At 55.6% G+C, this 23,554-nt stretch overlaps 1 protein-coding gene across 2 annotated transcripts in view; it reads right to left on the reverse strand.

Annotated features, from left to right (window-relative positions):
- Tp73 (tumor protein p73) overlaps window positions 1-23,554 on the reverse strand; it is a 46,149-nt gene that overhangs the window by 14,434 nt on the left and 8,161 nt on the right. For both annotated transcript variants that reach the window (XM_051171900.1, XM_051171899.1), the window contains exon 2: window positions 9,247-9,489. In XM_051171900.1, the coding sequence (XP_051027857.1) occupies window positions 9,247-9,489 (243 nt within the window). The remainder of the gene's footprint in view (window positions 1-9,246; window positions 9,490-23,554) is intronic.

A 23,554-nucleotide genomic window follows, 5' to 3' on the forward strand; every position in this document is an offset into this window, starting at 1 on the left:
TCTGGGGGGCCTCTTACACAGTTAGGGATCCCCTATAGAAGAACAGCCCCAGGGAAGGCAGTCGCCCAGCCTTGGCACCTCATGCCAGGATGTAGCTGAGGGCAGGGAGAGTCTGTGCTCTATGAAGCCATCATTGGAGGCCCGGGCTGCGGTGCCCGGCCCTGCCGAGTGTGCATTATTCCTAAAGAGCTGCGGTCTGAAGGAGGGGAAAGGACACCCAGGAGGCAGATGTGAAGCCTCACCACTGTCCTGTGAGTGGTGTGCTGTGCTGTAGTCCCCTGAGGAGAAGCAGGCTGGAAGCCAGCTGAGGCATCCCTCCTCACCCCCCCACACCCCCGGAGCTGGGCAGCCTGCCCCATTGTACCCTTGAGCAAGATCTCAACAGGCAAGCAAGAACCATATGGCCACCAAGATGGGGATGTCAGGGGCCCCAGGTCATGAGGTTTGGGCATGTTTAGTCTCTGATGGGCAGAGAACCTTGTAGCTGTTTCTGCCCCTAGGCTGAGGAGCTGAGCAGCTGATGGAGGCCTGTGTCTGAGGGGCTCATAGAGTCATCTCGGAGAAGGGGAGATCAGTGGCCAGGGGTCTGGAAGCAACACATAGCCGAGGGGTCTGCCCAGAAACCGGAGGAAGAAATGGGCCCTGTCCATGTCCTTTTATCTGTAAGGTTTCTACTGTGACCTTCACCCTGACTTCTGAGGAACTAGAACTTTGCTCCCAAAAGCTGCCGGCTGAGGTGGGGTGGATCAGTAACCAGACATTACAGACTATTTCCTGTACATCTCTGGTCCGTAATGAGTAGCTCTTGAGAATTCTCTCTCTCTCTCTCTCTCTCTCTCTCTCTCTCTCTCTCTCTCTCTCTCTCTCTCTCTCTCTCTTTCTTTTCTTTTCTTTCTTTTTTTGGTTTTGTTTTTTGTTTTTTTCAAGACAGGGTTTCTCTGTGTAGCCTTGGCTGTCCTAGACTCACTTTGTAGAACAGGCTGGCCTCGAACTCACAGCGATCCGCCTACCTCTGCCTCCCAAGTGCTGGGATTAAAGGCGCGCGCCACCAAGCCCGCCCGGCTAAATCAATCGAGAGAAATTTCAAAGCAGCATTGCCTTTTCATGCTAATGACTGGCTGAGGCTCAGGCAGCTTCCCTGAGAGGCACACCTGGAAGGATCCAGACAGATGTGCAGCACCTCAGGGGAGCCTTTGGGAAGGAGCAGAGAGGACGAAGGTAGACTCGGTCTCCAACGTGAGGTGACTAATGATGGCCACATAATGAAACCTCTGCACGAATCCCACAGAGCAGGGCTTGGTCAGTCTCTGGACAGATGGATGTGTGGGGATGCCTGAGACGGTGCCTGGACCAGCAGAGCCAGAGAGGACAAGGAAGCTCACATCCCTTCTCCACCGTGCCCCACACACTCCTTCCCTACCCCACTTACCCCATGCACCTCTTTCTTTCTCTACCTGGGGAACTAGACAAGTGGTTTGCAGGGCCCTGTGAGCTGCTGGAGCAGACTGACAGCCACCAAGGAACAGTGGCCAGAGCATCGAGTGAGGCAGTGGCACCTATAGGGCACAGCCTTGAGGGTGGAACCCTTACCCTGGGGAAGGTATCAGACCAGACCTCCAGGCATCCCAGCGTCAAAACTGTCTGGAGCATGACCCCTTTGGGAGGGATCGAATGACCATTTTACGGGGGTCACATATCAGATACCTTGCACATCAGATATTTAAATTATGATTCATAACTAGCAAAATTACAGTTATGAAGAAGTAGCAACAAAAATAATGTCATGGTTTGGGGTCACCACAACTTGAGGAACTGTGTTAAAGGGCCGCAGTGTTAGGAAGGCCGAGAACCACTGGCCTAGGGTTAGCCTTGTGCCTGCTGCTGTGGCATTGCTGGCTTGCGGCAGGGAGGAGTCCCCACACCTTTGCGGGGAGGCCACAGAAGTCTTAGAAGTGAGTTTGAGTTTGGTTCTGTCCTCTCAAGACCCGGAACCTCCGTCTTTGGCTCTTGGTCCTCCAACAGACTTGGCAGGTCAGGGACCTGAGTCAGGGTCCAGAAAGACTGGGTTAGTATAAGGGGACGGTCAGGGGTCCAAGTAGAACACCAAAGTCAGGAAGGGCTGGGGTTGTGTCTCTGAGGGGAGAGGAAGCTGCCAGGTGGTGGTGGGGGCCTTCCCTGCCCTGTCTCCCCTGACATCAAGTCATGGGGTGGATGGAGGCTCCAGGCAGCTAGTTGGATGGGTGCAATTGATCCCCTTTGCACAATGCCATATGGTGCCCCAGCTCCAGAGGGCCACTGTGAGGATTTTCTGAGACTTCCCTAAGAGTTACTGTCACCACCCTCACTCTACCTTAGCTTGGACATCTAATCCTTTTCCAGGACCCATCTGGGGACTTCAGGAACAGAGTGTATTCTGAGAACGTTCTGTGACGGGGTCCAAAGAACCATAGCCTCATCCTTCCCATGAACGCAAACAGACCCCCACCCCCGCCCCCCATCATCCTTCTTCCTGATCTGGCCAGCAGGAGAGCTGTGCCCTGTGTCCTGCCCACTCGTGAGGGCAGCCTGCTACTGCCAGCCCTGTTTAGGCGTCTCCTCTGGCCTCCAGCCACCAGCCTCCCGGGGAAAATGGTCTCACAAGGGGCCAGTGATAAGGGCCAGGGTGCAGGTCACAGGACTGTCCAGGACAGGATCCTGCATGGGGGCTGGTGGCAGCCACGCCCAGCTGTAGCATCCACAGGCAGCACTGACCTTGTCAGCATGAGGACTGCAAGGGTATCACGGGGCATTCTGGCACATTCCACTCCACCCTTCTAAACACTGATGTTGGCCAGGTCGTTTTCTTGGGACCTGTGACTTTCCATACTGTCTCAGGGGCCAGTGACAGCCAGGAGCCAGAGAGGCAAGGGGTGTGTGTGGTGTGTGTGTGTGTGTGTATGTGTGTGTGTGTGTGTGTGTGTGTGTGTTTATGCATGTGCAAATGTGCGTGTGTGTTTGAGGGAGTCACTCTTCAGTGCTGTAGGCAATAGCTGGTTAGAATGTAAGTTTTCACTGAATGCTGGGCACCTTCATTTATAGGTTTAGGGCCAGAACATTCTGGGGTCCAAATCTCTGATCACTGAGGAGAGCATGGCTCTGCCTCTTTTCACCTTCTCAAGGCTCAGCGGGCCCCCCTAGGATGTCTGGTACATGGGGACACCAGCTGAGCTGGTGCAGCTCGGGGTTAGGAGAGGCAGGTCACAGGTCTGGGATTCGGGTTGCTGGGTGGTTTCTGCATTATCTGTCACACCAGCAACTTTTCTGAAGAGTTTCTGCGCCCTCAAGTGTACCTCACAGCCTGGCTTCGAAGCCTGCCGCCCGGTCCTGGAGCAGCAGGCTTGATCCACCATGTCTTCTTGCACTGTTCAGTGGTGGTGGCAGAGGCTCCCCCCATTACAGCTCTCAAAGCCTAGAATGCTCCAACCTTATGTAAAAGCAACAGTGTCCTGGAAATGGCTGTGGGACTTTTTCCCAGGAGGAGGTGGCAGGGTCTGGACCCCCGGAACACAGATAACTTTTCTTTTTTCTTTCTTTCTTCTTTTTTTTTCTTTTTCTTGTTTTTTCGAGACAGGGTTTCTCTGTGTAGCCTTGGCTGTCCTGGACTCACTTTGTAGACCAAGCTGGCCTCGAACTCACAGCGATCCAACAGCCTCTGCCTCCCAAGTACTGGGATTAAAGGCATGCGCCACCACTGCCCAGCCCCTCCCCTCTCTCCCAGCTGTAGTGTGTTAGTAGAACTGGGGTGCTCCAGGTGCCAGGGGTTAACAAGGGGAAAAGGAAGGAGGTGCACGGGCCTGGCTGGCCTCCTCACCATGGAGGTTGGTCACAAAGCATTTACAGATCTATCCAGGGTGGATGACGTGTCTGGCCACCAGCAGGAGCGGTGACAGGACCCTCCAGGTGCTGAGGAACAAGCCAAGCTCCCCTTCTTTGAGGCAAGCAGATGGGCCTCTGGGTGTCAGAGCCCTTTTACTGTTGCGTACAAAACTCCTAAGATCCCAGAACCACCTCTGGGAACGTGAAGCAGTGGGTAGGGCATAAAGAGAGTTCCACAAACTCCCAGGATATTCTGCGGCAGCCTCGGCTAATGTCCTGTCTCTGCCCATCATTGGCAGATGGGTGACCTGCCCTTGACCTGCCCTCTGAGTTCCTGATCTGCAAAGTGGGAAGGGACCCAAACACAGGTACTGCAGGCTGAGGGATGGCAGCTGGGGTCCAGAGAGGCCACGGAACACAGGAAATGGGGGAGTCTCTCAGGACCCCACTCAGGTCAAGTCTCTACCTATTGTCCTGTGAAGTTCCCCTCAGTGTGGCACAAGCCCATGTGAGACAGTCTGTGGGCGTGTCAGCCCTAGGTCCTCCAGGCCCCCTTCAGCTCTCCGGAATGGAGAGAACAGGGCAGCGGACCAGGATCCACACTCCCAGTCCACAGAGCCCACTCTGAACAACGGGTGCTTCTCCACAGCACACGAATCAGAACTCAATCCTCCACTGGCCCAGACCACAGGACAGAGTGCTAGCCCCCAAGCCTGCCCTGCCTCCTGTGCCCTACTAGAGCCCCGGAGGTATGTGGTGTGACCGCTCAGCTGGGGAGCCCCCTTAGACGCAGGGACCGGCCTCCAAGTGTCTAGCTGCAGTCGGAGGCAGGGGTTCAGAGTCTCCAGGCTAGATTCTGTGCCTACTGAGGACCAAAGTCCCTCAGCCCATCAGTGGATGGAGAGAGCAAAGACTCATCCTTGCTGCGGGTACCCAGCACAGACTGAAGCCAAGGCCAGCCTACTGGGGGCCCCACCATCTCCTGCAGCGCTACACACAATATGAGCAATTGCGGCAATCCCACTGTAAGTGCCCTCGTTTCCCCTAATAATTCGCATTTCATCTCCACAATAAACATTGTTAAAACTCTTCTCTAGGCTCTAAGTATACATAATTGCTCCTGGTGCCAGTAAAAGGTATTAATTCCATTTATGCATTCCATAAACTTTCAGGATAACGCAATTGATACCACAGTCATGTCGGGACAGACACCTCCTCTATTCGGCTTCGCCAGCCTCCGAGGGGCTGGAAAGTTTGCTCCGAACCCATTAGTGTTGACTCAGCCCCCGTCCTCCCCAGGAATCCCTCACAGAGGCTTTGTGCTTCCTGCCAGGGAATGCTGGGTGGGTGGGTAAGGGCTCTCTTTCAGGACAGGCAGGCAGGCAGACAGACAGACACAACAGACAGACAGACAGACATGTGAGTGCGTGCACACACATACAGGCACACACACACATGCGCGCATACATCGAGGGCAGCTGACGGCTACTTGGGGACGTGTCCAGGCCATCTATCTGTTCATTCACGATGCTCCAAGGCAGCCGAGCCATCCACAAACATCCTCATTACTGGCTTCCACTGTAGCTGCCTCTGTAAGAGCCTGGCTGACACACAGCCTGCCCCTGGGTTCCACAGACACCATACAACCAGGCCAGGGCTACCATCCACACCAAGTCCTCCTGTCCAACCACACAGCTCTGTTTCTAAATGTCTCCACTTAGAAATCAGTCACCTCTGGCCAGGTGTGGTGGCGCACGCCTTTAATCTCAGCACTCCGGAGGCAGAGGCAGGCGGATCTCTGTGAGTTCGAGGCCAGCCTGGTCTACAAAGTGAGTCCAGGACAGCCAAGGCTACACAGAGAGACCTTGTCTTGAAAAACCAAAAGAAAGAAAGAAAGAAAGAAAGAAAGAAAGAAAGAAAGAAAGAAAGAAAGAAAGAAACCAGCCACTTTTCTCAGCAAGGCAAAGCCAGCGTGAAGAAGCTGAGCTGGTGCTGGACAGCAGCTGGACACCATCTCGTGCTGCAGTCTCGGGACGTAAAGGAACTTGTCCCAGTCCCTCCTCTGCTGAAGGACTCCTGAGACCAGCTGTTCACAATCTCACACCCAAACAAGAAGCCCTCCTCTGGCCAATCCATCTGCCTCTCCGCCTTTTCTGAGGAAAGGGGCTGTCACAGCCCCAGGCCCCAACCAGGGAGACTAACATGTGTACTCACAAGCTCAGCCACATTTGTTGGCATGTGTATGTGTGTACATATGTACACACATGCCCGTGTGTTTACCAGTATATGTGGGTGCATCCGTGTATCCATGTATGTAGGTCCCTAAGCACATTTATGTGTGCTCATAGGCTCATATGTGCAAGCACCACGCACACCTGTATAGCAAGGTGTCCAGGCACATGAGACCTTCTGCATGAGTGTACATGTGTGTGGACATTCATGCAAGGCCATGAGTGTACATGTGTGTGGACATTCATGCAAGGCCATGAGTGTACACGTGTGTGGACATTCATGGAAGGCCATGAGTGTACACGTGTGTGGACATTCATGCAAGGCCATGAGTGTACACGTGTGTGGACATTCATGCAAGGCCATGAGTGTACACGTGTGTGGACATTCATGCAAGGCCATGAGTGTACACGTGTGTGGACATTCATGCAAGGCCATGAGTGTACATGTGTGTGGACATTCATGCAAGGCCATGAGTGTACATGTGTGTGGACATTCATGCAAGGCCATGAATTAAGAGCCCAGACCCCTTATTGCACAAGCCGACTTTCAGGGTCAGGGAAGCAGGTCAGGCCAAGCACATCTTCTGGGGCTAGAGAGTCTCAAAGTGGCTTCAGCGATGCTGAGGCCAAAGACCCCATTAACAGCTGTGGTCACTTGGAGGCCAGTGAGGGTGTTGGTTTTTTGCCAATCTGAGAGGAAGGAAGGCAGCAGTCAATATGGAATTGTACTTGAGAAAAATATGAATTATCTATCAGTTACCAGCCAGTGGCGTGGCAGGAGCCTAGGTGTAGAAGCCTAGGTGGCAAGTCTGGGCAGCACCCACACAGTTGGACCCCCAGAGCTGAGAGCAGCCGCTGCCAGCCCCTTCCCTAAGCATCGAGAAAAGCCCTTGGGTGTCTGCTCCCAGATCTCGGAGGTGCCAAAAATCTCATTATCAATGTTGGTCCCACCTCAACCCCCAGTGTGACAGGGCTGGGAGGGGGCAGGCAACAGCATTCTCTTGCTCGACAGCTCGGCAGCTTGGCTCTGCTGCCCTGGGCACTGGGTGAAGGTTGGGTTGGGAGGCCAAGCCTTCCCTGCTCCCCCAGTATGTCTGACCAGCCAGGACTGTCTGTAGGCTGAGCAGACTACCCCACGGGGACAGTCAGAGCAGGGCAGCAGGAAACAAACCATTATGGGATTCTTGATACCAAACGCCTCAGAGATTGCAGAGTCCCACATGGGAGGAGGAAGCCAGTAAGGTGGGCGGTACCTACTCCTTTCAAAGAACAACCCTGACCATCGGAGGCACCTGAGCCCTCAGACACGGCAAAGACCGACCCCATCAGCCTCCTCAGGCAAAGAGCAAGAATGAAAGATACCACGGTGGCGGCACTCCCAGTCGGAGGCAATCCCACATGGAGACACTCCCACGCGGAGGCACTCCCGTGCACTGCACCATACCCGGGATTCAGGGGACTTCCTCCAGACACCACCAGACCTTTACGATGGACAGGACCCTGCCTCATCCTAAGATGCACTTGAAAGTGTAAGAGCAGGGTAGAGACCCTCTTGTGACTGGGGGTACCCATGTGTCTTTCCTGAGCTTCCTGGCTTGACCCCAGGTCAGTCAGCTTAGGTAGACGGAGAGTCTATGTCATCCACCCCAACACACACACACACACACACACACACACACACACACACACACACACACACACACACACACACACACCAGGCAGTACAGAAGAAGAGGCCTTCCGCAAGGGTAGTTCTACAGAAAGGCTAACTTCAGGAGGTCATGTTGGATGGCTCCCTCTGCTGCCCCAGGACAGAAGTAAGAGCTGTGTGCTGTGCCAGTCCCATCTCAACCAGACCCTCGCACCCACCCTTTGGTCAGCAATAATTAGTGGTTGGGGAGAGTGGAGCACAGGGGGACAGGTTGGGCTATGGTAATTCGAGATGAAGCACCACAGGTGCCCGGCCCCTCTAGGCCCACTGCAGCTCACCAGAGCCCCAGAGGTTGGCCTGAGCCTTCACCTGATGACAGGCCAGCAGCTGTGGGGCCTGCCTCGAACACTAGCCCAAATAAACTTTATAGGAGCCTAGACCAAGGCCGGCTAGACTGATCATCTGCAGCTGCCTCCACGGGCTGGCTCTGTCCAGCTCTTCAGATTCCACGGGGAATGTGAAAGCCACAACTGCGGGGACTTGGTTTTTAAAGAAGAGCCTTGGGAGGAGGGGTGCCCTGTTTAGGAGAGGAGTGAGACAGAACTTGCACTTCCAGCTGTTTCCTGGAGAGGATGGGTGACTCAGTATCCCTCAATGCCCCCTTATTGTCGCGGGTCCCCTGCCGCCAGCCTCAGCTGGGTGCTGAGACCTGGAAGGCCCTGAGACTGCTTTCCTACTCAATGCCCTGCGAGCACTGCCACTGCGTCCCTGAAGTCCCCGAAGGCTGCTTCTCCTGAAGCCTTTTCTCCCACAGAGAGCCTGGGTGCTCATGGCCGAGCATCTCTGGCCACCTGCAAAATTGAGCAAGCTGCTCTCCCTCTCTCGGCCCTCAGCTTCCCTCGCTGTGCCACAGGGACAGACTCCACCAGTGCTCAGCTGGCTGCCCAACTCTCAGCAAGTGCACAGGTTGAGTTTTGTCAACATCAGCTAATTCCCAGCCGCAGCTAGACTGGAAGCACTAGGGAAAAGGACCAGAACGCTCAGCACCGTGCTTACACCCCCGGAGATCTGGTCCCAAAACCAAAGCACAGAGGTGTGAGGGCAAAGCCGAAACCCACAACCAGCAAGTGGCCACACTGTCTGGAGGAGGCAGCCTCCGAGGGCCCCTGTGGGCACCTAACACTCTGGCAGACAGATTTCAAGGTACTGAGCACAGGAAAACCCGGCCACTCTCCCTGCCTCACGGACCTCATTGGTTGCAACACTCCCCGGACCTTTCCAGACCCTGAGGGAGGTTGGCTGACTCTGGCCACAAGTCCGAGGGGTGGGCACACCCACACTGCCCAGCCCCAGGGCCCGCCTCCTGCTTGATGCTCCTCCTGGCTCTGGCCAGGTGGGAACCCCATGTGGACAGTGTATGTGCTCAGACAGACCTCGGTGCCAGGAGGACCGTGGCATCCTACCCTGCCGCCCTCCCTTCTGATGTCCACTGGCAACATGGCTACTCACCGTCCAGGTGGCTGACTTGGCTGTGCTGGACTGCTGGAAGGTGACCTCGAAGTGGTGGGGGCCGGGGTAGTCAGTGTTGGAAGGGATGACGGGCGCTGGAGACATGGTGTCGAAGGTGGAGCTGGGCTGTGCGTAGGGTGAGTGGGTGGGCGCACTGGCAGCGTGCTCTGGGGTGTAGGGGCTGGCTGGGGCCGCGCGGCTGCCCATCTGGTCCATGGCGCTGCTGAGCAAATTGAACTGGGCCTGGCGAGGAAGGGGAGGAGGGAGGGGAGAAATAGGGCTAAGGTAGAAGCCCCAACTCCCCGGCTCTTGTCCCATTGGGGAGGTGTCTTGTTACAGGAGCCTTAAAGGGCCAGGCGGCTCCAAGTCATCCCAAATATTTCCTGGGGCCCCCACCCCACCCCAACAGGCCACTACTTGTGTTGGGATAAACGCATATTCACCTCTCCTGCCTGCCCCTCTCAGTCTGTCCGCCTGCCTCCTGGGTTGCCAGGGCTTCTGGGGATCCACCCAGCTGCCAGCTAGGTAGATTGGGGCTTTGCACACCTACCTGGAGGGGAGCTGTTTGGTTGGGAAGGCTCCCAGCCCAAGACCCCTGTGGCCTCCACTGTTGCCAGGGCAGCACAGGGCAGGAGTGCTCACTCAGTCAAAGTCCTGAGAGCCTGCAGGCTGCCTTCAAGGGTGGGGTGGGTATATGCCAGGTGTTTGGAGCACGGTGCCCAGGAGCCCTGGAAGGCCAGCGCGACCTCTAGTTCCAGCCCTTTAAGTGATGAGCCCAGAAGAGGAGGCTGCTATCAATCCCAGAAGTCCCAAGGACCACTTCCAAGAGAATTTGTTTAAGCTGTTGGCTTTATCTCCATTACAACGGCTTCCCCATGCCTCGAGCCAAGGATGATCCCTGATGGTTTTCAGGCCAGCCCAGGTAGCCCAGGCCTCCCCCCACAAACCATGCATTTGATGAGTATCCTTCACCATGCTGGGTATCCCAGGATAGGTCAGCCTGATGCCATGAGCTTTAGGGGGGCTGCATCTCCCTGCCTTGGGTGTCTCAACACATATCAACTGGAGGAGTGCCCGCCCAGGCCACCTCCAGAGGCATCAAGCAGAGAGGAATTGGGAGGACGGTACCCAATGGCTGACGCTGCCCAGGGAGGATCCCTAACCGCAGCAGATGCTCAATCCATCCTCTCCGTGCCCCCATGAACCTTTCTGCAAACTCAGCTGGACCTCCTCAGGCCCGAGGTGGGCGCTGCCATTTGTTCCCTCTTCACAGATGAGGACTAGGGAGTGACTTGCCCCAGCTGGCCAACGATCTAGCAGAGACTAGACAGATAGTGAAGAGATGACGGCACAAGTGCCCCCTTTACCCACTGCTCTTTTCAGGGGGGCCCCCGCTCTGAACCCGGAAGCTCATCACACATACCTCCTCCCTCCAGCCTGCTCCTCTAAGTTCCAGAACAAGAAGTGCTCCCAGACAGCAAGAGTGCTCTGTACCATAGGTCTCCCTTCTCATGGGGACCTTGTGCTCGACACTGCCCCCCATCCCCCATGCCTCAGTCCTCAGATGGAGGATGGCAGTACATAGCGACCAGTGATAACAAGGCCCGGTGGTCCACTGTGAGTTCTTGGCAGGAGTTTTGGGTTAGGTCAGAGTCCAGGACAACACTGAATGGCAGCTAATACAAAAGAGGGCGGGTCCTACTGAGGGCAGCCCAGCAGGAGGAAGGTCAGCTCAGGAGACAGTAGAGAGGACAGAACACATGAGGGTCAAGTGATAGTAGTCTGGTCTGGTAGTTTAAGGTTTGTTTTTTTTTTTTTTTTTTTTTTAATTTTATACGTATGAGCGTTTTCCTGGGTGCGTGTATGTACACCACAGTGTGACCTGTACAGACGCAGGCCAGAAAGATGTAAGAGGGCTGACAGAAATGAAGGTATTCTGAAGGGAAGTGTGTGACTTGTCAGAGTTTAAAACAATGGACCTCAAAGGAGTGGGAATTCCCCCCAAAAGAAGCTCCTGCTGGGAGAGGCAAGGCCCCAAGAGGGAAGCCTGGTTCTCTGAAAGAGACTTGACCCAGTTTCGCCATCTTGTCCCCACTGAGGCTGCAGCTCAAGTGAGGAGCCATCACTGACATGCGGTTTCTTGGCCCTCTGAGTTTTACTCTCACTCTGGACCCGGAAGCCAAATTTAAGTGATTCTCTTTGTCCCACTTCCCAATGTGACCACACTGAATGGAACTGCCACTCTTCATCTGGCTTACTGAGCGTGGGTGGTCAAACCTGGCTCTGGACACAGGGTGTGACCCCCAAGTTCAATAACAGACAGGGCATCAAATCCCCTGGAACTGGAGTTACAGGTGTCGGGAGCTGCTGCGTGGGTGCTGCGAACCACAACTGTGTCCCTCTGAAAGGACAGGGAGTGCCCGTAGCCACTGAGCCATCTCGTCAGCCCAAGGTTCTGGCTTTTGCCACTACTGTGACCTCTGCACCGTTAGCCTCTGAGGCCCAGGCAAAGATTCCCTCTGAGGCTCTAGCTTGGGGACACTCGGGCTGCCGCTGCTGCCCGAGCTGAGCTGATGTCTAAGATCTGCCTTTTCCCTCGTGAAAGCCCTACTTGACTTGGGTGGATAGGCCTCGGCAAGGGGACAGGCGTTTCCATGGTGTAAAACTATCCACCCACAGAGAGGCTGGGTCTGCGGGACAGACTCTGACCACTGAGCCCTCCCCACAGTCCTGGACAGGCACCCATACCTTCCCAACTTCCTGTGCCACAGGACACCAGCCCCTCCTTCCTACCCATCTACACGAGGCAGCGGACAAGCAAGTTAGAAGACCACCGGCCGCAGGACTGTAACAACAGCACAGCAACCATGCGGATAAGACTCAGCACTTTGCTCTTGTTAGACACACAGTGTGACTTCACGTAGGTAAACACTCAGAACAGGTCAAGCTAGAGAGCCAGAGAGAGGGGAGGCAAAGGCTGTTGGGCTACATGGCAAGAAACAGATGGTCTCAGGCAGGATTTCCCTCTGGAGGGGTAGAAATGTTTTAGAAGCAATGGCTGCATACATCTGTTCGGACTAAACACTGCTGGGCAGTACACTTTATTATTTACCTGTTTGGTTTACTCTGTTTAGTTTTTGAGACATGGTCTTATATAGCCCAGGCTATCCCGGAGCTCATTATATAGGAAGCTGACCTTGGACCCCTGATCCTCCTGGTATGTCTCTTGAATGTTGGGATTACAGGCAGGTACCAGGGTAGCCACTTTGTGCAGTGCTTGTAATTGAACCCATGGCCTCTTGCACTCGAGTCGAGTCTGCCATCTCAAGGGAGCACCAGGTGTGACAGCTAGGCCCCCATCAGAGAGAGGCAAGCCACGAGCCTCCTGCTCTATGGGGCATCAAGGATGGGGATACCCCACCCCATCCCAGGATCTGCCGACAGACTCCTGGTAGGAAGGTCATGGTCCCACTCCTGCTGCCATAGGCATTCGAGAGGTATAAAGGCAGAACTCTGCTTGGCGCAGCACAGCCCCCCACTCAAGCGCCTCCACTTTCAGAATCCTTTGACAGACTTCTGGCCACCGCCCTACCTCCCAGGGGAAGCCTCCATCTTGGTCTTGTCACAGCCTCTGCTGAGCTCAGAAGGGCTATCCCAGACGACAGCAGCTGGAGCACCTGCGTGCCCTGACCTTTGACCTGCTCTAGTGCTCCCCTGGAAGGCGGCACTCCTATGTCCCTACTGAAACGCGAGCCTGTGAGGGCCACACAGTCCTGCGAGCTGGACCAATGACCACGAAGGGTTTGAACTTGTGTTGAAGAGTCTCCCAACTACAAGGACTCTACACACACTGAGATTTGCACTCGCCAATTTCTTTCATCTGTTTTGTTTTGCAGTACTGGGGGTTGGACCCAGAATTCACACACACACACACACACACACACACACACACACACACACACCACACGCAAACATTCCTCTACTGAGGCCACAGCTCTTTTCACCATGTGAAAGCAGCCACTGACCTTCAGAATTCCGTAGATGGCTCACATTCTACACTTGTCCCTCGGTGTTCATGAGAGATCAGGCCGGGAACCCCATGGACACCCTCCGATAAAGCCTTTCTAGACAATGGCGACATATTTACATGAGCCTACACACATCCCCTGGCTGGCTCACAAACCCTAACACTGCATACGCTGTGCAGCCATTAGAACACACTGCTTAAGGGGAGAAGGGAGGTCATGTCTCTGCATGCTCAGCATAAATGCAATTTTTTTCCAAATATTTTTGGATTCCTGCTCATTAGAATCTGAAGATGCAGAACCTACAGACACGGGTCCCCCACAGACACAGAAGCGCACGCAGACAGATGGCTCTGTGGATAGGATCCCACGGACACAGGGTCCCACCTACTGTATTCCCTGAGTGGTGGCGACCTGGACCGCCAGGTTTCAGAGTGGGCGCTTAAAGCATTTTTCTCTCTGAACAAAGCAGCAGAGGGATAGAGAATGAGTGAGTGGACAGATGAGTGAATAGATGGACGGATGAGCGAATGGACAGATGGGACACCAACGTCTGGTGGTGGCTCTCTGGTGTGGCTGTCTAGGAATGAGGGCAGGTGAGAGCCATGTTCCCACATCCTGTTTCTCCTCTTCCAGGGGACCCTGAACCTCAGGGGAGACATCTCCCCTGCTGTGTTTCAGACCCAGGATGGAACTGCAGGGCGACTGCCTTTCTGCTGCCTTGGGTCCAGTGTCTTCCCAGCAAAGGGCTTTGGGAAGGGAGGTCATGAGGTGGTAGCAGCCCCGCTCTGTCCCTGATGGGCAGGGAGCCCCGCCTCTCTCGCTCAGAAGCAGGGTACAGGCCCATGGCAGCGAGGTTCATATTTTAACTTGTCTGCATTCTTCAATGATTGGAGGTGGGTGCCAAGGACTTAGTCATTGAACCAAGAGGAATATAGTGATAGCATCTGTGGGGGCATCTGCAGGAGGGACCGGGCGCCTCGGGAAGGCAGGCCTTCAGCACTGGGGTGCAGGCGCCGGCTGGCACAGCGAACCTGAGGCCCTCACAGAAGCAAACCTCCCTCTGAGGACCTACCTGGGGGCACTGGCCAGGAGATCAACCTGCCCCCTTGCCTAGAAAACGCTGGCCCTCCCCTGCCTCCTCTTTTTCCTAGGGACGCCCCCCACCCACTCACAACCTGGTCTGGGTGTCTATCATGCCTCTGGAAGACGGCAGGGAAGAGGCAGGAGGCCTTCCTCACAGGGCTCCCTCCCTCTGAGACTCAGGGGAAGGAGACCATTGTTTCCTCATCACCAGCCTGTGGGGGCTCAGTGTGGACCCCACTTCCGCTTGCAGTCAGGCTGCTGAAGTGAGGAGCCTCTCTACACAGAAGCCTAGGGGGGTCCCCCAGACCCGGAGGCACCCGGAAGAACCTGGACAAATCTGAACGGTTTTCGGTTTGTTTTGGTTTCAGTGAGAACTCCAAGATAGTGGGCTGATTAGGGCACGCCCAGCCTGCGGCGGCACACATGTGCTTACATGTGCATGTGGGGTGCCTGGGCGTGACCTAGAGAGGCCCCGAGGAATGAGGGAGTCATGGAGCCAGCGGGTGGCCTTTCCTCCAGTGTCCAGGCCGTGGTGGACCAGCCTTCATGGGAAACCCCAGCGTCAGGGTGGGGGACAGTAGCTCTGACAGGGATGGGGGTTTGAGAACGCAGCCCCACAGCCAGGTCTCTGTGTCACACACTAGACTTTGTCCAGAGGGGCTGGGATCATCCAGCAAAACCCAGGGCACCTGAGGTTAAGGCCTGCTCTGGGCTCAGGCATTTGGGGGTTCCTGTGAGCCCACACTCTGCAGAGAAAGCCAGGCTTTCTCCAAAGAGTCTCCTGTTCCTTCAGTCTCAGGGGCCTCCTCTTGGTCTCTGCATATAGCTCTGCTGGGGGCCTACTGGGCCCCTGCTGGGAGCAGAGCCATCAGCGCCTGCAATCTCTTTCCTTTGGCTAGGACTTCAGCTCTCACACCTGTCTCCCTTGGTCTCCACATGCCCTGGGGTGGCAGCAGGCTGGTGACCTTGCCCGGCAGCAGAGGATCACAGGACACCCACAACTGGGACTCTAGCTCCCCAAGCTCCTGCTGGAAGGCAGCTGAGGTCCTCGTCCGCCCTGAGCAGAGAGAGAGAAGCATCCTCTCTGGGCTAAGCTACGTTGACAGTACGAGTCCAGGGTGAGCACCGTGTCCCGGGGCAGAGAGGGCAGCAGGATCTGGAAACGGATAGGATATGGCTCCACAGGCCTGCGCCTCCATTTTTTCTCTTCCGCGTTGTGGGAATAAAGTCCACCCGAATCTAGGAGCAGACCACCATCAGCCCGCTGCCACGAGACCCAGTGGGGGAAGGGACAGAGGCTGTCTGCCCTCAAGGAACAAGGCTGGCACCACAGCTGAGCAGGGCCAGGAGAGTCCGTGGCGGGCAGCGGCTGGCGTCTCGTTCTCGGATGTCTACCAATTGTACTAACACCTGGCATGGAAACGGGTGCTCGGGAACCATTGGCTGAGTGAAACAGACCCTGAAATAACGCACACAGATGTGGACACTCAGACAGGCTCTTCAGTGCTGGAGCAAGGACAGGGCCTCCCACTTCCATCTCCGTCTCTCCCCACCAGTGTCCTGTCCTGACCAGACAAGGGAGCTCTCTCCCGCCTGCCTGCTCTCGGGCTCCTGCCCTCACAAGTAGACGTTGGATGCTATGATTTTACCTTGAAGATTGCCATCTCACTTTTTTTTTTTTTTTTTTTTTTTTTTTTTTTTGCCATCTCACATCTTAACTGTTTCAAACCCATAAACAATCTCAGTCTATCTGCTCTTCTACGTAGATGGGACATGACCGTCTAAACCTGGGAGCAGCTGCCTTCCTCACCTACTCCCTTCGGACTTCGTCATCCATGACAACCTTTGTCATAGCCAAGATGGACCACAGAGGGCGACTGGCTGCACCCAGCGCTTAGCAACAAAGGTCACATACTTCCACGTTACATCCGATTCTCCAGAACGGTGGTTATTTTTCTAATAAAAATGGTAACAGAAAACGCTGCCTGTCAAATGTTTTAGCTGTCAAACTTAAATGCAAAGGCCCAGGCGCAGGCTGACCACACCGTCCACTTCCTCACCCAGGATGTAGGCTGACCACACCGTCCACCTCCTCATCAGAAGATAAGTCGGCCAAGGCCCCTCCCTCCTGAAGCTGCCCCACTGCTCTCGCCCTCTCCTCCCACCTGGCTGTGTTGTCTTCTGTCTCCCTCATCTGCTTCACACAGAACTCTAGAACTTCCTGTGGCCTCTCTGCCTCAGTTTACATCGATGGATATGAGGGATACTATTGAGAGACTCAGAAGTCAATACACACAGAGAACTGAGAACAGGTCATGGTGGCACACAGGGCCTCAAGAGTGCGGTCTCAGAGAGGCACAGGCCCTTGGCTCTGCCGCTGGTGTGCTTCCGAGGACCCCACACTGAACCCTGCGTACCACCTCAGATGAAAAGAACTAAAGTCTAGTCACCAAACTGACCACCAGCCAAGGGCTCGTCTGCCTAGCAGGGGCACCCAGCAACCCCATGCCTCTCAGCATGCCCTTTCGGAAAGGAGAATTATTTTGTGGGCCAGCCTCATGCTGAGCCCACAGCTGCTCTGACAGCCCACCTGGTCAGACCAATTCCTCCCCTCAGCCAGGGACCCACGTGTACCGCAGGGGGCCACACCAGCAGCCTTAAGGTCAGAGTTCCCACCCTGCCCCCTGAGGCTCTGATGTGCACAGAGCAGAACGTGGTTTCATAGACCACACAGAATGACTGGAGAGTCTGGAGCACAGCCCAACCCGGTGACCCTGCCTCTCCTCCTCTCCCTACACTCTTTTCACTCTCTTCCTCCCTTCTTCCATCGCCTCCTCCTTCCCTTCCTCCCTCCACCCTCCTCTCTCTTCCCTCCCTTCCTTCTGACAGTCACCCTGGTCTCTGTGTGTCCCCTTCCTGAGGATGGCAGCACAATGTGGCCCAGCCCCGGCCTTCTCACAGAAGTAGCTGGGTAGGATCTGGAGAAAGGAGCTAGCTGCCAGGGCTCCACACGCTGTGGTCTCTTGGCCCCACTGGGCAGCCTCCATTACCTCATATTTCAGTGCCAGCCCCTGGGCACTTGCTCTGCTGCCCCGCAGCCTTTTCTGCTCCCTGGGTGGAGCAGTAACTCTGGGCAGGGGCCGAGAGGCATTTGCCCATCCAGCACAGATACGGGCAGCATGGCCTTGTGACCGCGGCTGTTTCCGTGGGGGTCCCAGTGTTCTGTAGGACCTTGCTCACCCCGCGGCAAGTGTCACACACATTCTGTTCTGACTCCAGTGCTGAGAGTTCTCCTGCTTCTAGAACACCAAACAAAGCTGTGTGGATTCCTCTAAGGGGAAGAAAGCCTCTGGAACCCTGGCCTTCTCCTGTAGGCATGTCTGAGCCTGGGTTCAGCTTGTCCTGGGTTAGTGACTGACAGCGGCCTGGCCCTGTATAGACAGCCATCCCTGCCACCCGTGTGCTCGCTGGAGACCTCCGTCCTGATGGTGTTTCCCACAGTCTCCTCGAGCCTGTGATTAAACGGATGGAAATGTCAACAAGACACAACTTGTGCATGGGGGGATGGCTGTCTCCTTGGAGGTATGTGCACAGCACACTCCTTTTGCCCGCTGAGGCAAGGCCTTGCCCGGTCCCATGCCAGGGCCATGTGGAACTTTCCACGCCTCACACTCGGGAAGCACACCCCCAGTAGCTCCACTAGACTGCCAGGCACGTGTTTGCAAGACCCACTGTGAAGCCCAGGCCACCCCTCCACCCAGCGCAGCCTGAACCCTGGGTGTCACAGAGCAGAACCTTCCTGAGGGTCTCTAGGCAGCTCCCCCACTTCTTCAGCGCTGTCTAAGAGCAACAGCGATTCCCAGAAAACTCTAAATCACCCGAGCGTACCCCAACGGCATAGGTGAGGTGGCACTCTGAGATGATGAGGGAGGGGCGTGCCTCTGCCAGCTCCTCTCCCCGGGCACATGCTTGTACTCTGGAACTCAGCATCTGTGTCATGCACCCCTTCAGTCTTTCCGTCTGTCTATCCCAACCAGGGAGCCAGTCAGGGAGGATCTCCCAGGCCAGTCAGTCAGGGAGGATCTCCCAGGCCAGTCAGTCAGGGAGGATCTCCCAGACCAGTCAGTCAGGGAGGATCTCCCAGGTGAGGATCTCCCAGGTGAGGATCTCCCAGGCCAGTCAGGGAGAATCTCCCAGGCTCTTCCTGGATCTTAGGTCCATGAAGAACAAAGAACGAGCAGCTAAACTCAGACATTAGATTGTGACAAATGTGGCGTGCAGTAAGACTGATGTGCACCCAAGTGTGGCTCCTCAGTGGCCCAGAGAGACTATGGCATTGCCTTGGGATCCGAAAGAGAAGGCAGCCCAGTACAAGCTGGAGGGTGGGCCATGAAAGCTGAGGACAGAAGCTGTCCACGCACCCAAGGCGTCAAGCACTCAAGGCGTCAACTGGCCCCATTTTGCTCATGTCATCTCTTGGCAGAGGCTTCTGAGCGCTCCCCCACCCCCCCCCCCCCCCCCCCCCCCATAACTCTCCTCACCCCCCACCCCTCCCCACCCCCCTAACTCTCCCCACCCCATGTAAGTACAGCAACAAGCCGTCCAGCTAATCAGCATAGGAGCTCAGGGCCTCCAGGAGGTAAGGGAGAACACTGCCCATCAAAGAGGCAAAAACAGGTGTCCAGGTAGGGTGAGGCTCTGGGAAAGGCAAGGGCTTCTGTGGCAAGTCCATGTGCCTTGTGGGACCTGGAGTGGCTCTAGGCAGGGCAGCCGGGAAAGGATCCTGGCCAGAGGAGGGGACACGAGCAAGTGCTTGGGTGGCAGGAGCAGCAGAAAAAGGTGGCAGCACATAATCGCTGGGTTCAGCAGATAGGGTTGTAGACTAGGTCTCCGAGGACCCCTTGCCTGGTAGTGGAGGACAGCGGACAGGTGGAAGGATGTCCAAGCACTGGGCAGGCAGCAACAAGGACGTAGGTGGTGACAGCATAGATGAAGTCTAGGGTTTGGGTTTGGGCCAGCGGAGGAGAGGACTTCCCACTGGCTGAGATAACGTTGCCCAGGGGAACTGGAGGGAGCACTACAGGGAGCACGGAAACCAGATGCGCCCCGAGACAGCGAGGGGATTGAGATGACCTTCCTGGCGGCCGTGCAGGCTCTGGTGGGTGGCCTCTCCCTCAGGTCTAATCCTACCTGAGTTTTACCCTCCATGGGGTCACCAGCCCCCTCCCCGAGGCTGACTCAGGCCTCTTTTCTAACCTCATAGTGCTCCCCCCCTTATCCCAGGCCATCACAATGCTCACCCACCTCCCACACGCTGAACCCTCCAGCCTTTTTGACCATCACTGCAGGGCTCCTAAGACAACCGCGGCCTTGTCGGCTAGCCACGCCGTGATCCTCTGAAGGTCCTTCCAAATCCTATCTCACACATGGCCATCTCCACAGATGCTCTGTCCCAGCTTCTAGAGCCCCACACACTGTCCCCCACACACTCCAGCTCCTATCTACCAGCCGCTGGGCTCCATCTGTACAGCTGCTGGAGGACCCCGTACACTCCCCCATTCTCACTTCCGAGCCCCCTGCAGTAATTCCCCATCACAGCCAGCAGCCCCTGAGCTCACTCTCACACACCCCAGTCCATCCCGGGCATAACGTCCAGCTAGGTTCTCCATCCCACTATCTCTAGGACCTGGACCACATCCCTTCTCCCAGTCTCGGCCCTGCCCCCCTGTGGTCAGTCCCCAGCACTGCACCAGGCCTGAACTCCACCCCTGTGCTCCATGGCTGTTTCTGGCTGCATTAGCTGTCTTTTCCCACCTGGGGCCATCCCTTGGGCTCCTCTGGCCCAGATACCATGCTTTCTGCAGGAGCACAGAGGAGCCTGCCCCAGGTACAGTGGACTCCAGACCCGGGCTGCACATGTATTGCTATCCCACCTCTCACAAGAGTCTGCAGCATCTGTGCACCACTGTGTGCTATGCCAGAAGGGAAGACACCAGGCTCACCAGTCTGCTGGTTCTGCAGAGAGACAGCTGAGCCCCACTCCACAAGAAGACATGGGGTCTCTCTCTCTCTCTCTCTCTCTCTCTCTCTCTCTCTCTCTCTCTCTCTCTCTCTCTCTCAGCTCACTCTTACACACCTCTGAGGTGGGGGAGGGGGAGAAAGTCAGGAGACAGAGCCAGCTACCACATGTCCCTGTTCCTCTCATCCCATGTAGCAGCCCCAGGGACCCTCGACTCCTTCCTGCCCTGTAAATGGGCTCGCTGTGTGCATGAGGGCCGAGCCCAGGCACTGCCCTCATGGCTGGACTCAAGCTACGGGGCATCATTTGGCCACAGACTGTTTAGCCCTCAGACAGATAGAGAGGAAGGTGGGCAGACAGAGTCAAGAACATACGAAGCTATAGGAGGAAGGGCACGTGCCCAGTTCTCACAGTCAGCTTCTCTGTGCCTCCTCCAACGTGTTAAAGGGCTGGTCCAGTCGTGGCCAGAGGCTCCATTGTGGCATCGCAGCTCTGTGGAGATGTGAGAGTGCTGCTGCCCCACTTAAGAGCAGGAACTGTCTCAGCATGTGGCCTCACCCCACAAAGCCATAACTGGTGGGCATCAGAGAGAAAACCTGAACCTACATACTGAACCCCAAACCAGCACCACATATACAACACACACACAGCACTCACACACACACACACACAGCACATACACACAGCACACACACACACAGCACTCACACACACACAACACACAGCACTCACACACACACAACACACACACACCACCTTACTATGCTTATAGAAAACCCATCCAGGGATAAAATGGCATCCTAAAAATCAGTCACTTCTCCAAGAACGGCTCTTGCCTGTGGGTTCCCAAGTGGCTGCTACAACCAGCAGCCACAGCAAAGATGGGTGGAGAAGACACACCAGTGCGTTCTTGGCTCAAACTGAATTTACTACATTCTGAGCTAAAGGCTCCTCTCTCCCACACGATCCTCTCAGAGAGATGAGGAAACCAAGTCACCTCAGCCCAAACGCGGAGGAAGAAGCTTACTGCTACGTTGGAAGCACATGTGGCTGTGCTGATGGGGTCAACGAAAAAAGTCACAGCGTCCTTGGTCTAAAGAGGAGCAACGTGGAGCCGGGGAGAGGGCCCAGTCAGTATGTGCATGCCACAAGAGAACCAGAGCCTGAGATTGGTCCCCAGCGCCCACATAAAGGGCCAGATGTGGCGTCTGCTTGTAATTCAGACAGACAGCCCAATCTAGCCTGCACAGTTCACCCCAGGTGCAAGCGAGAGATTTTCAAAATACAAGGAGGGCTCTTGCGGAGGGTTACCCAAGGTGCTCCTCTAGTCTACACTTACACACACATATAAACACACACACCACCACTACTACCTACACACCACACACACCATAGCGCTCACACACACCACATACACGGCACTCACATATACCACACACACACACACACACACACACACACACACACACACACGGCACTCACATATACCACACACACACCATCAAACACACCACACACACACACACACACACACACACACACACACACGGCACTCACATATACCACACACACACCATCAAACACCACACACACACACACACACACACACACACACACACACGGCACTCACATATACCACACACACACACACACACACACACACACACACGGCACTCACATATACCACACACACACCATCAAACACACCACACACACACACACACACACACAGCACTCACATATACCACACACACACCATCAAACACACCACACACACACACACACACACACACACACACACGGCACTCACATATACCACACACACACCATCAAACACACCACACACACACACACACACACACACACACACACACGGCACTCAAACACACCACCAAATGTAACACACACACATACACACACACACAGCACTTACACACGCCGCCAAACATACCACATACATAGCACTCACACACACACATATCCCACCACATACACCGCACATACCATACGCAAACACACCACCACCACCACAATAACAACAACACACAGAGAGACATATATCATGACACGGTGCCAGTGCTGGTTCTGGGACCCAGGACAGGAACAGCACGGTGGGAGTCAGTGGCCGTCTTGGGGCCTCTGTGTGGCCCTGGACAATGAATTTTTGCCTCCTACTGGTCTTGAGAACGGCACCCATGCAGAACCATGACGCAACGTGCACTCGGTGTCTCCCATGGGTGCTGCCTGCTCCTTCTGAGGAACAGGGTACTGGAGTCCTTCTGCCCACAGGCTTCCAGGCTAACCAGTTAGGAGTTCCCTTAGACTCCAGACATGGCAGCCAGAGGCCCCCGAGGTCAGTAAACTGTACAGCCCAGAGCCAGGTATGAGAGTTGAAGGTTCCCGCCCAGGGGAGCTCAGGCCGATGGCCAATAATCACATGTTGGTAGACAGATGAATCAATGAGCACATGGGTGGAGAGAGACAGGGTAGGGAAGGATACCCCCACCTTGGATTTCAGGGGTGAGGGTTGGGGTAGAGGTGAAATTGCTGCCCCTGCCATGTGCATGCATGGACACACACTCATGTGCATGCATGGACACACACACACACACACACACACACACACCTTCCATTGCAGGGCCCCTGTGCAGTACATGTGCCAATGGCCCCTACCCGCCCTGCTGCCCTAAAAGGAAAATAGGCTTGTGTGTTGCAGCTGCGCCCAGGCCTCAGTTAGCAGCAAAGTGTATGCCTGACCCCAGGGACCTGGCAAGGCTGGAAATGAGCCCAAGTCCCTTGGGCTCAGGCGAAGCACAGACAGGCTGTGGCCCCTTCTGTCCTTCCGCCCTCTGCCAGGCTAGCTGTACCTGCGTGAGAGGAGTGACAGGACGCCCCGGGTCCAGCCCGCCACCTGCCTGTGCCTTGGAGTTCACACCCATATGGAGGAGAGCTCGTGGCTGGGAGAAACAGCCTATCCGCGCTGTCAAGTGAACAAGTCCCCAGGTGAGGATGCTCGAGGCAGGGTGGGGCAGCTTCACGCCAAAGCCCAAAGCAAAGATGACCTCTGTGCAGAGCTCCTCAGTAGTTGGGTAGTCAGAACAGGGACCCTGAGCATAGCCAGAGCCACCGGCCTCAACACTTGTTTCAGGAGTGCCCCAACCCACAGGCAGGGGCAGCA

The sequence above is a fragment of the Acomys russatus genome, chromosome 29 (genome assembly GCF_903995435.1).
Source record: "Acomys russatus chromosome 29, mAcoRus1.1, whole genome shotgun sequence".
NCBI classification, from domain to species: Eukaryota; Metazoa; Chordata; class Mammalia; order Rodentia; family Muridae; genus Acomys; species Acomys russatus.